This window comes from the organism of the source record quoted next, unplaced genomic scaffold (genome assembly GCF_019419815.1).
Source record: "Pyrus x bretschneideri cultivar Hongxiangsu unplaced genomic scaffold, Pyrus_bretschneideri_v1 Contig2, whole genome shotgun sequence".
In the NCBI taxonomy this organism is placed as follows: domain Eukaryota; kingdom Viridiplantae; phylum Streptophyta; class Magnoliopsida; order Rosales; family Rosaceae; genus Pyrus; species Pyrus x bretschneideri.
In genome coordinates, this window is record NW_025999501.1 from 6404264 (window position 1) to 6417084 (window position 12821).

At 37.9% G+C, this 12821-nt stretch overlaps 1 protein-coding gene across 1 annotated transcript; it reads left to right on the top strand.

Annotated features, from left to right (window-relative positions):
* Positions 1-4052: 4052 nt before the first annotated feature.
* On the top strand, positions 4053-7859 carry LOC103947967 (receptor protein-tyrosine kinase CEPR1). The gene is made up of 2 exons (XM_009358960.3): positions 4053-6699; positions 7112-7859. The coding sequence occupies exons 1-2, from the start codon at positions 4062-4064 to the stop codon at positions 7504-7506; spliced, it is 3033 nt and encodes a 1010-aa protein (XP_009357235.2). The 5' UTR covers positions 4053-4061; the 3' UTR covers positions 7507-7859.
* The last annotated feature ends 4962 nt before the right edge of the window (positions 7860-12821 follow it).

Genomic DNA, 12821 nt, shown 5'->3' on the forward strand with positions numbered 1-12821 from the left:
ACTAAGACACATATACTCGTTTCCCCTCAGGATGTTGGGGAAAGGGTATAAGTTATGTCCCAACCATACACTACATGCATAAGGGCTTCAAAAGTACTACCATACACAATATGCTTATTATTGAATTAACTTAAGGGTGTTGTTCTTCACACTTTAAAAAATTTATCGGGTTGCTGTCCTTACTTCTTTTTGTCTTTCACACACTCCTTTCAATTGCTGATCGTCTGATCGAATTCAAGAAGATTAAAAGACATAAATCAATAGTGTGTGGAAAGTAAAAAAGTTATGTGGATAGTGTGAGACTTTTTAATGTGTCGGGAACACGGAGTGGTACGTCTTATATTATTATACAAATAGAGGAATATTTTTTCTTAAAGTGTCCCTCCACTTGTATAATGATATTTAGCGTATGTGCCCGTGTTTCAAGCACATTGAAAAATCTCTTGTAGATAGTACCACCCTAAATTTATTGTGCGCTCTAAATTTCAACCACATTATTGTTAACCTATTATAAGGCTTACCCACTACCATGCCCCATTAATGTAGATAATATCATTTGTTAAAAAAAAATGATTGTGCAATCCAAATTTTCTATATTTAAAGAGAACTACAATTTTAATGAGTAGACAATAAATTATTAAAGTGTCAATAATAACACTCTTAACTTAAGAGGTGTGATCTCCACACACCCCATTTTACTTCTCACACATCCTTCTAACTTTCGACCGTCGGATCGGATGAATTAAAGAAGATTAACAGACAGAAATTAACAAGAGATGTGTGAGAAGTAATTTGGAGTGTGTGGATAGCACACCCCTAACTTAATTCTTTCCGGCTGAATTCGAGTGATTGGAAACAGTAAAAAAAAAAAAAAAGCATCCAAAAACCAACTAGCAGAATCAGACCAGGTGATGCTTAAGCACTACTGCAGTGGGTATGATTAGTCTAATATTTATTAATTTGACTAGCTTACTATTTAAGTTTACAGTGTATCAGGCTCAGCATATTGTAGTGCAAATGTTTTCTTAACTATTAGCATATTGTAGTACTCTAGATTCCAGAACTACTAAACTATCGATGAACAAAGTATACAAGATCGAATCAATCCCACAATACAAGAAGTATTATAGTATGAAAATGGCTATTACTTTGAGGCGATGGCTATTATTTATTTAGAATATAACTCCAAGAAGTCGGTATGCCACAACTAGCTAAAGTCTGCGCATTTGTTATACTATTCACTATTTTGGAAATTAGAGTGATTGAGTTAGACTATTCATTATATAATAGATATTTAAAAGAAGAAATACATGACAAAATAAAGAAATTGCAACGTAATTATTGGAAATTAACCTTGTATATATATGCACCATAAAATATAGTGTTCCACTGTAAAAGTGTGAGCTACTCGATAAATTTCATAAATAACACTTAACATGAACAAACCAATCTAAATAGCAGAGAGCAAAACTCAAGGGGTTGGTAGAGTGGAAAGTGAGCAAAGGTTTGAAATCTCCAATTTGAGTTCGAACTTCCACGGATGCATTTCTTGGGGCAATCGGCTTTGCTTTCACATATTGTTTCACCTAGGAGCCTAAGTACATTGTCGTCTCATGTGGTACCGGACTGAATGGAATGGGCATGCACCTAATGGGGTCTATGTACCCCTTCTCCTATCTTATTTTCCGATGATATTATGATATTTTTGTGAGGCACCCGCGCTCATCTTGGACGGTTTATGAGATTTATTATGGAATATGGGCTTAACTCAGTTCAGGTAGTCAACAATTCAAAATTTTTGGTTTTCTTGGGTAAATATGCGTAATCAAGGTATAGATCTATCAGGAATCTCTTGATATTGGAGTAGGTTATTTTCCATTCAAATATTTATTAGGTGTTCTCCTCTTCCAAGGCCGGCCTATGTGGAGTTACTTTTAATACATTGCGGATAAAGTAAAATGTAAATTTTTAGCTTGGAAGTGTCTTATGATTTCTCAAGCGAGTCTCCTACAGCTTATCTCGTCTGTTATCCAAAGCATTCTAATTTATAGTTTTCAAGTGTGCGCTTGGCCTCGTCTTCTTTTAAATCAAGTTCCACGTTGGATAAGGAATTTTTTTCTGATCAGGTGATCCGGACTCTCGTGCCTTGTGGTACTCTAATTTCTTGGCACGTTTGATGTTGCCCAAAACAGCTTGGTGGCTTCGGGTTAAAGGATTTGGTGTTCAAAATCGCTCATTACTTATGAAGCTTTGTTGGGATATGGTAGATTTTTCATCTCTAGTGACTATCTTCATGCTTGCCTGCTTCTTGCATAGAGGTTTGGTTCTTCTTTCCACTTCTAAAAAATCTAAGTGTGGCTGGGTTTTAAAAATGTTATGCCAATTATCTCTTCACATTCGACTTGGATTGTGGAAGATGGTCCTCAATATTTTTTTTTTTTTTTTTTTTTTTGCTCGGTTATTTAGTTGGGTAGGCCTTTGATTTCCTATCTTGACATCCTTGATACTCTTGCTCGTAGGGTTAGAGTCCCAATGAGAGACTTTATATGCAATTCTCATTGGAATTTGTCACTGCATTTCATTACTATTTTTCCTCAAGTTGCTACTTTAATTACAGCTACTCCTCTTTCATTGTAGATATCTTCAGACGCTTTATATTGGTCTGGCTATCTCTTTGGTATTCTTACAGCTAAAGAGGCTTATTTTTACTTGCTTAATTTTGATATCCAAGTGCATTGGGGGAAAATCATTTGGTTTCATCGGATTCAACCAAGGCAAAGCCTAACTGTTAGGAAAAGTTTATAGTCATTTCCTCACTGATACGGTTCTTCAACATATGAGAAATTTGATGATTTTTCATTGCTCTTTTTAAAATTCAGCTGTTGAGTCCCTCTGTTACATTTTTTTTTTTGTAATTCAATTGTTTCTCTCCCTCTCTCTTTCTTTAATGCTTCACGTGTTTTATTTAATTTAGGTTATGCGATTGAGAATCACACTAAGTTGTTTATGTTTTAAGATTTTTTTGTGTCCATTGTTTGAGTATTTGAAGTATTCTCATAATGTTAAGATATTATTTAAGTAGATTATTGTGTACATCTTTGTATTGCGTATTACTTTCTTGCTTTCGTTGTATGTTTTTGTATGCATTTTGAGGGAAGGCTCATTATGGCCCCCTAACTAGGTATATATTTTTTACTTACTAATGAAATTCACTTGTGTCGTCTAGTTTTGTTTATAAAGATTTTAATTATTCCCTATTATGTATAATTTAGTCGAGGATAGGAGACTCCTTTAACAGGTTATGTAGCCTATACCTATAGCGCACCGGAGAGAAAAAAAAGATCCTAGCTCCATCTCTGCTTATGTGACTGAAGGATTGTACTGTATTTGTAATGGCCTTTTGATTGTGCTCTTCTTCCTTAATGAACTTTTTCCGACGGTTCGAATCGGTCGGTTCGGCCAGTTTGCCCACCCTAATTGTTTGGATACTCCAAAGAAGCAGCATGTAGTGCGTACTTCACTTGTGTCACAATTATTAAACAGACCACTAACAGGTTGTCAAGTATTGGGTGTCATTCATATCCTGGCTAATTGATATCCATTTCAAAAGAAAGGTCTGTCTTATATCTCATTAGTATTGGGTATTGGGTTTATGTCTAACAATCGAACAAAACATTATATATAAAGATCGATCAGGGGCGTCTATGTCCAACTTTGTGAATGGTACAGGAAGAGGGTGGGTGGGGGTAGGGGTCCCTCTAATAAGAATGAGATTCAAGGAGAAGAATACAATTTCTCTTAAAAATCTGGGGCATGTGGCTTTCAGTATAAAGCAGTTGGCACTGGTCGATGTTATTCCCATACTATGTACATCTTTGTGGAGTATAAACGTAAAGATTCTTTATGCAAATATATATATGCCATCTCTCTCTCTCTCTCTCTCTCTCTCTCTCTCTCTATCTCACACACACACACACACACACACGCACACACATCAGCTGCAGCAGTACTACTATGTACACGTGCACAAACAATCCCTCCTTTTTGATCGTCAAGGCTTCATGTTACTGCTGCACCCAGTGATCCCCTCAATCGTCACATTTATATACCTCTTCCCTGCCACAATTCCTACCAGTTTTTTAAAACTACCTTCTCTCTCTCTCTCTCTCTCTCTCTCTCTCTCCATCTTTGATTTTTCAAACATGGCTTCTTATAATCATACCACCTTCGTCCTTTCTATCTTTCTTATAATTTACTCGCTTTTTAATCCGTCTCAAGCCGTCATCCGTACAAATACTAGCCAGTCTGAGTTTTTTGTGCTCATAATAAAGTCTGTTTCAGCTAACGCCGGGAACTCCCTGTCAGATTGGGATGTCAAAGGAGGGAAACCTTACTGCAACTTCTCCGGTGTCATCTGCAACAACGAAGGGTATGTTGTCGAGCTTGATATATCCAGTAGGTCACTCTCCGGTAACTTTCCTGCAGGCATCTGCTCTTACCTGCCTCAGTTGCGTGTTCTCCGTCTTGGACGTAACAATCTCCGGGGTGACTTTGTGGACAGCATCACCAACTGCTCATTCTTGGAAGAGCTCAACATGGAACATTTGTACCTCAGTCAGACGCTTCCGGATTTTTCACCCATGAAATCTCTGAAGGTTCTTGACATGTCGTACAATTTGTTCATAGGCAAGTTCCCCATGTCAGTGTTCAACCTCACCAATCTTGAGGTACTCAACTTCAACGAAAACGAAGGTTTCAACTTGTGGCAGCTTCCGGAGGACATCACTCGGCTGACAAAGCTCAAATCTATGATCTTGACAACGTGCATGGTTGAAGGAAAGATCCCGGCATCAATTGGAAAAATGACTTCTCTTGTTGATCTCGAATTGAGCGGCAATTTCCTGGGTGGTGAAATTCCGGCTGAGATCGGTTTGCTCAAGAATTTGAAACAGTTGGAGCTCTACTACAACCAACTTGTTGGAACTATACCCGAGGAGCTTGGAAATCTCACTGGCCTGGTAGACTTAGACATGTCAGTCAATAAGCTGACTGGAAGGATTCCGGAATCTATTTGTCGCCTTCCCAAGCTCCAAGTCCTGCAGCTTTACAACAACAGTCTTTCAGGTGAAATCCCAGGTGCCATCGCAGACTCGAAAACACTGAGCATGCTGTCGCTTTATGACAACTTCCTGACAGGAGAAATTCCTCGAAATCTGGGGCACTCATCACCAATGATTGTCCTAGACTTGTCCGAGAACCATTTTTCCGGTCCATTGCCAACGGAGGTTTGCAAGGGAGGTGAGTTACTCTACTTTCTTATGCTGGACAATAAGTTATCCGGAGAGATACCAGAGAGCTACTCAGAATGCGAGTCTCTTCTTCGATTTCGACTTAGCCATAATCATCTGGAGGGCTCAATACCTGCAGGACTTCTTAGTCTTCCCCATGTTTCGATCTTTGATTTGGGTTACAATAATTTGAGTGGTCAGATTGCAGATACAATTGGAAGAGCTAGAAACTTGTCAGAATTGTTTATACAAAGCAACAAGATTTCAGGTGTTCTACCACCTGCAGTCTCTGGAGCAATCAGCCTAGTAAAGATTGACTTCAGTAATAATCTTCTTTCTGGTCCAATTCCTTCTGCAATTGGAAACTTAAAGAAGCTTAATTTACTGATGTTACAAGGCAACAAGCTCAACTCTTCCATTCCCGATTCTCTTTCTTCACTAAAATCTCTCAATGTTCTTGATCTCTCCAACAACCTCTTGACCGGAAACATCCCAGAGAGTCTCGTCGAATTATTACCAAACTCCATCAACTTCTCAAACAATAAGCTTTCTGGTCCAATTCCTCTCTCATTGATAAAAGGCGGGTTGGTGGAAAGCTTTTCCGGCAACCCAGGCCTCTGTGTTAAAGTTTCATCAGATCAAAATAATTTTCCCATATGTTCACAATCTCTTAACAAAAAAAAGTTGAATTCTTTCTGGGTAGTTACGGTTTCAGTAGTCTTCCTCCTCATTGGAGCTTTGCTCTTCCTAAAGCGCCGGTTTGGAAGAAGAGCAGAGGTGGAACATGATGAGAGCCTGTCCTCATCATTCTTCTCATATGATGTAAAGAGCTTCCATCCAATAAGCTTTGACCACCGCGAGGTCATTGAAGCCATGGTTGATAAGAACATAGTAGGCGATGGAGGATCAGGGACAGTGTACAAGATTGAGCTGAGCAGCGGGGATGTGATTGCAGTGAAGAGGCTGTGGAGTAGAAACGCAAAAGATTCTGCGGAAGATCAGCTGTTCATACACAAGGAGTTGAAAACTGAGGTCGAGACGCTGGGAAGTATAAGGCACAAAAACATTGTCAAATTGTACTGCTACTTCTCAAGCTCGGACTGCAACCTTTTGGTTTATGAGTATATGCGAAATGGTAACCTTTGGGATGCTCTTCACAAAGGTTGGATCCATCTAGATTGGCCTACTCGTCACCAGATTGCCCTCGGGATTGCGCAGGGTTTGGCATACCTCCACCATGATCTGTTGCTTCCAATTATTCACAGAGATATCAAGTCTACCAACATCCTGCTTGATGTCAATAACCAACCCAAGGTTGCAGATTTTGGCATAGCCAAGGTTTTACAAGCAAGAGCAGGAAAAGATTCCACCACCACTGTTATTGCTGGGACTTATGGTTACTTAGCCCCAGGTAATTTCCCGATCCAACTTTCTAAAGATTTAATTAAACATTTACAGTTTTAGTAAAAAGATTATGTATTGTGTAGACCTATGCATAGTCAAGTTGTCTAAAGCAGTGCTCTTCCTCGTCATCACCCAAGTTCGAATTCCCCTCCCAATGTTTTAAATTAGATTAGAATATCACTTAGATAAAAAAAAAAAGAAAAAAAAAAACACATTATGTGTTACTTATTGTATCAAATTTGTCCTTGGCAACTCTTGTGCAGCCACTTTTTGATGGTTGCTCGTAGTTGTTACCTTTTTAGGCTAAACAAGTACTATATCTTGATTTACTTTTACTAAGCTGTGTTTTGACTTAAATTAGTAACCAATCCAGATCATGTTTAACTAAATTTAACCGATTAATTTGTTTTTGGCGACAGAATATGCATATTCATCCAAAGCAACAACTAAGTGTGACGTCTACAGTTTTGGGGTAGTTTTGATGGAGCTGATAACAGGGAAGAGGCCAGTGGAGGCAGAGTTTGGAGACAACAAGAACATCATATATTGGGTTTCAAACAAAGTGGACACCAAAGAAGGAGCTACGGAGGTGCTGGACAAGCGATTATCGGACTCATTCAAGGAGGAGATGATCCAGGTTCTTCGCATTGCCGTTCGATGCACCTACAAGGCGCCTTCGCTGCGCCCTAGCATGAAGAAGGTCGTTCAGCTGCTGATTGAAGCTGACCCTTGCAGATTTGATTCGTGCAAGTCATCAACTAAGACCAAAGAAGCACCAAATGTGACAAAGGTCAAGAACCCTTATGAGTTATGATTTGCATGGAAGAGTTTGCTTGTTGGGTCCCACGGTCCTAGGTTAAAGAGTGTTATATAGCACATATATATGATAACCATGTAATTAAAGTCCTCTCAAACTGATTGGGGGACTGGTCATAAAGGTATAACTAATTACTCTCTTTAGCTTCTTATTTTTTTTTTTTTCCTGAAGGTGGTTTGTAGAGTCAATGTCTCAATCTTTTTATCTACTTTTCAATTTTGTAATTTTGATTTTGTAAGGATTTAGGAATTCAGTCACTATAGCTGCTTTTTTTACAGTAACCCTAGCTCATCAGCATCCCCATTTTTTTAGGGATCAACCAATCCAATCCTTCCTAGCTTTTGTGAATATTGCTTTTTCCTCTTTATCTTTTGTGCTCTTTTGTATTGGAGTGGAGGATAAAAAAGCACATATATGTTAGTGAGGAGTGGAGGGTTGTGAATTGTATGAGAGCTTTTTCTGTGCATCAAGAAGTGGGTTCCTGATTCTGAAAATAAAGTTAAGGAGGCATATATGATTCTTGTGCGGAGGGGCCAATTGAGTTAGCAACCCATTGGGGCTGATTGACAGCTCAGCATATCTTAGAAGACCATATTCTAAACAAGTGTCTGATTAATGAGAGATAGATTCGAATTCCAGTGCAAGGGGACGGACACATTATCCTAACTAACTGACCTAACTTATATTTGCAACTTTTATCTCCATTTAAGTTAAGAATAGCAGAGAAGGCGATAAATCTTCTTATTCTTTTTTGTGTTGTTTCCATCTTTTTCTACATGAACTTGATTCATTTTTTTTGAAATGGGGTGTGTGTTTATCTTACGCTACCAGTCCTAAGTCCAAATAAAAGGGGCAGGGGAGGGTGTCAGGTAGTCGACAGCCGACACCTTATTTTCACGTCGAATCCATATGATATAAAATCTTATATGAAATTGCGCTAAAGCTAGGTCACCACTCGAAAGTGATGTGTTATGTGGCTCAAGCACATTGATAAGTGAGTAAGGGTCGTTGTTTCTCCATCGACAATGTTAGTTGAGTAATAGTACTATAGAAACTTCTTTTTGAACGACTCCACTCAAAGTTATTTAGAAGCATCTATTGACATCAACTTTACCCAGGATATGCAAAATTAGTATCGTTGACCTTACTGGACAGGTGAGATCAAAAAAGTTAGGACATGAAGGTAAGGTTCAAGAGAGTATAATGTGCTTAGGAACATGGAATATAGGAACCCTAACGGGAAAATCTATAGAAGTAATGGTAGGTATGGTGAGGAGAAAGATAGGTATTATGTGCTTTCAGGAAACTAAGTGGGTTGGTCTTAAGGCAAAGGATCTCGAAAACTCAGGTTTTAAGCTTTGGTATTCAGGAACAAACAGATTGAGAAACGGTGTTCGCATCATTGTGGATAAAACTCTAACAAAAGATGTTGTAGATGCTAAGAGGGTTAGGGATACAATTATAGCAATCAAGATTGCGATAGAACAATAACTCATCAATGTGATTAGTGTGTATGCACCTCAAGTTAGGTTGGATAGGAGTCTAAAGGAGAAATTTTGGGAAGATCTTGGAGAATTGATTCAAAGAATTTCTCAGAATGAGAAGTGACTCATAGAAGGAGATTTAAATGGACAAGTGAGCAAAAAGACAGTGAATTATAGGGGTTTCCATGGTGGTTACGAGTTAAGGGAGAGAAATGAGGTAGGGGAAGCCATTTTGGGTTTTGCGAGGGCGTACAATCTCTTTCTAGCCAATATCTTATTCAAGAATAGAGAAAAACATGTGGTGCCTACAAGAATGGGTCATAAAAATCACAAATGGATTTCTTTTTGATGAGGAAAGGGGATTGTGTAACTTGTAAGGATTGCAAAGTTATACTGAGAAAGAGCCTGGCTAACCCATATCACATGTTGGTGATGGATGTACATATAAAAAAAAGATAGAAGAAACAACAAGACCTTGATGTGTCCAAGAACTAGATGGTGGAATCTAAAAGGAAAAACAAGTCACTTTCAAAAAGAAATTGCTCGCCCAATGCGTTTGGGATATGGGGGGGAACGCTAACAAAATGTCGAATTTCATGGCCAACTATATCCAAAAAGTTACAAAATGAGTATTAGGAGAGACCAAGGGCTTTACTCCACATCAAAAAAATATCATGGTGGTGGAAGGATGACGTACATGATAAGGTTAAAGCTAAGAAGGAATGTTGTAAAGTTTTATACGAGGATAGAATTGTTGAAAATTGTGAGAGGTATAAAATAATGAATAAGGAGGCGAAGAAAGCTATAAGAGAAGCGAAGCTAGCAGCTTTTGACAATATGTATAAGTGGTTAGATATCAAAGATGGAGAGCTTGATATCTATAAACTGGCTAGAGCAAGAGAAAGAAAGACGAGAATTAAACCAAGTAAGGTGCATCAAGGATGATATACAAATGTTTTAGCTAAGGAGAACGTGGTTAAAGACATATGAAGAGCTATTTTCATAATCTTTTTCAATGAAGCACACAAAATGAGTACTTTTTTGGGTGAGTTGAGTAACTTGGAAAAGTGTAGAAATTACTTCTTCTGCCGCCGAATCAAGAAAAATGAAGTGGTTGTGGCTTTGAACAAGATTAAGCATAGAAAGTAGTAGGTCCCAACGGTATACCGATTGAAGTGTAAAAGTGATAGGAGCATATATATGCTACTTAGTTATGTTGTTTCCTTGCATTTAGTTACTTAATTACTATCTATTTTAGTCTTTTAAGCTATTTTCGTATGTTTTTAGGTCCTAATGCCAAAAGGAGCAAGAAAGTGCATTTTGAGGCTATTTGGAGCAGTTTTGGGCATGGATTGGATAGCTTAACCATGGAGCAATGTGGATGGACGAAATTGAAGCCAAGAGAAGCTAGGAAAGGCTAAAAATCTGGAGAAAGAAGTCCAAATGCAAAGAAGATAAGGAAAGAGCAAGAAATAAGGAACCTTATCCAAATTTCCTTATCTTATCCAAACCTTATCTTATCTTATCCTATCCTAATCTTTTCCTACCTTAATTCCAACTTCAAAGAGGACTCCTTTTCATATTAAATCACCTAAATATCAAGTTCTAGAAGCCCTATTTTCGTGCAGTAAGTTTATGCCACATATAACCCTTCTAGAAGTTCTAGAATCTGCCACAAGGACCATTCCTTGTCCTCCTTGGAATCTAATTGAAAGTATCCTTGTTCTTTGGTGATTTGGAGTCCTAATTCCTCTCCTTTTCAGCCCAAATTCGTGCCTCCCCTTCACCCTATAAATACTTGATGCCAAAACACTAAAAAACGACCACCCTCTACCACAAATTCACACCACACCATCCACCACACCTCAAGAGCCTAAATTCACACAAATCCCCATTGTTGGCAGCAAGGAAGGAAGGAGGAGCCACCTGGAGTGTTTCTAGGTGTATTCTATCTTTGTTTTAATGTTTAAGATTAAGTATCTTTGTTTTGCAAACATGAGGAACTAATTTTGTTTTGGCTAGAGGAGACTTTGAAACCATGATTATATTTGCAATATGAATTGATTAATTCCAGTTGTGATTTCATAAATTGTGAATGCAATTTACTTAACCGTTTGATGGATAACTTATTCTTGTTTGTTGATTAAGGGTGCACACTTAGTTTGCATGCATGAATTTGGGGCTAGAATATAAGGGAGTTTCACATAATCGTTACAAACTTATATTCACAAGTAGTTAAGGTTGTTTTCACAATCATGTTAAGTAAATTCCTAGCATGAGTATCATGATGTCATAGTTACAAGTGCTTTGTCAATACTTATGATTTTCATAGAACGTAATGATCTTTGATTGTATCTCTATTATGATGTCATGTAGGGAACTTTTGAAGAATGCTTTGGGTTTTCGAATGATGTCATCCAATCCAGTAACTTAAGGAAAATCTGAGGGTTAATTAGTGATGTCACGGTTAATCTGGGGTGTTGAGGTTCATGGTTTATCGAAAAGCAACTGGAAATCAATTTGTATGCAAGTGTGTCATGTGTGGAGAAGGACCCTCTAGCTAGCTAATCACCCATCCATATTCCCCAAATTCGTTCAAAACTTGTTTAGGTCTTTTAGTTACTTGTTTTTATCTTAAATTCGTCAAAAACCCAATCTCCTTTATTTAGTTGTGTCAAATCTGTCCTAATTAGTGTTTTTAAGTGTTTTGAGTCAAAACCAATTCTATTTTCGTCCAGATTAAGTCCTAGAGTCTAGTTTGAGTCTATTTGCTTGTTTTATGTTGTTTTGAGTCTTTTAAGTTTGTTTTGAATCATATAAGTCTAGTTAAGTGTTTTTAAGTTTTGTTTTGTGTTTTTAAGTCAGTTTAGAGTAGATTAGCATCCCTTCTAATCCCCGGCCTAAAACGATCCCTACTTTCATATACTACAATCATAGGGTTTTAATTTGAGTGTTAGAATATTTCACATCAAAAAGTTCTTGGGAGTGACGAGTATAGCATGGCGCACGAGCCTTTTCAATAAGATTTTGAAAACAAAGAAGATGCCGAACGTGTGGCCAAAAAACACTTTGGTGCCTATCTACAAGCATAATGGCGACATACAAAATTGCATGAATGATAGGGTACTAAGTTAATGAGTCATACAATGAAGATTTGGGAGAGAGTAACTGAGCATAGGTTGAGGCAAGAGACGCGAGTCTTAGACAATCAATTAGGGTTCATGTCAGGGCGCTCGAGTATGGAGGCAATCTATCTCTTACGGAGACCAATGGAACAACATAGAGATGTGCAAGAATTTGCACATGGTGTTTAAAGATTTTTTTTTTTTTTTTTAAAAGTGTATGATAAGGTCTCAAGAGAAATTCTTTGGAGGATTTTATAGAAGAAAGAAGTACGAATAGCGTATATCCAAGCAACAAAGGATATATATGAAGGAGTAAGGACTGCAATAAGTACTCATGAAGGACAAATTGAAAGTTTTCCCATAACTATAAGGTTAATGAGACATATTTAAGATGATATCTCTTAGTGTATGCTTTTAGCAGATGATATAGTGCTGATAGATGAATCAAGGAGGGATGAAATGTGAAGCTTAACCTTTGGCAGGAAATGTTGGAATCCAAAGGTCTTCTCCTAAGTAGGTCAAAGACATAGTATATGGAGTGCAAGTTCAGTGGGAATAGGGCCCTAAATGAGATAGGAGTGAAGATTGGAGATCAGGAAGTACAAAATGGTGAACACTTTTGTTATCTTGAACCTATTTGCAAAAGAACAAAAAGTTTGATGGAGATCCTAACCATAGAATACAAGCTGGATGGATGAAGTGG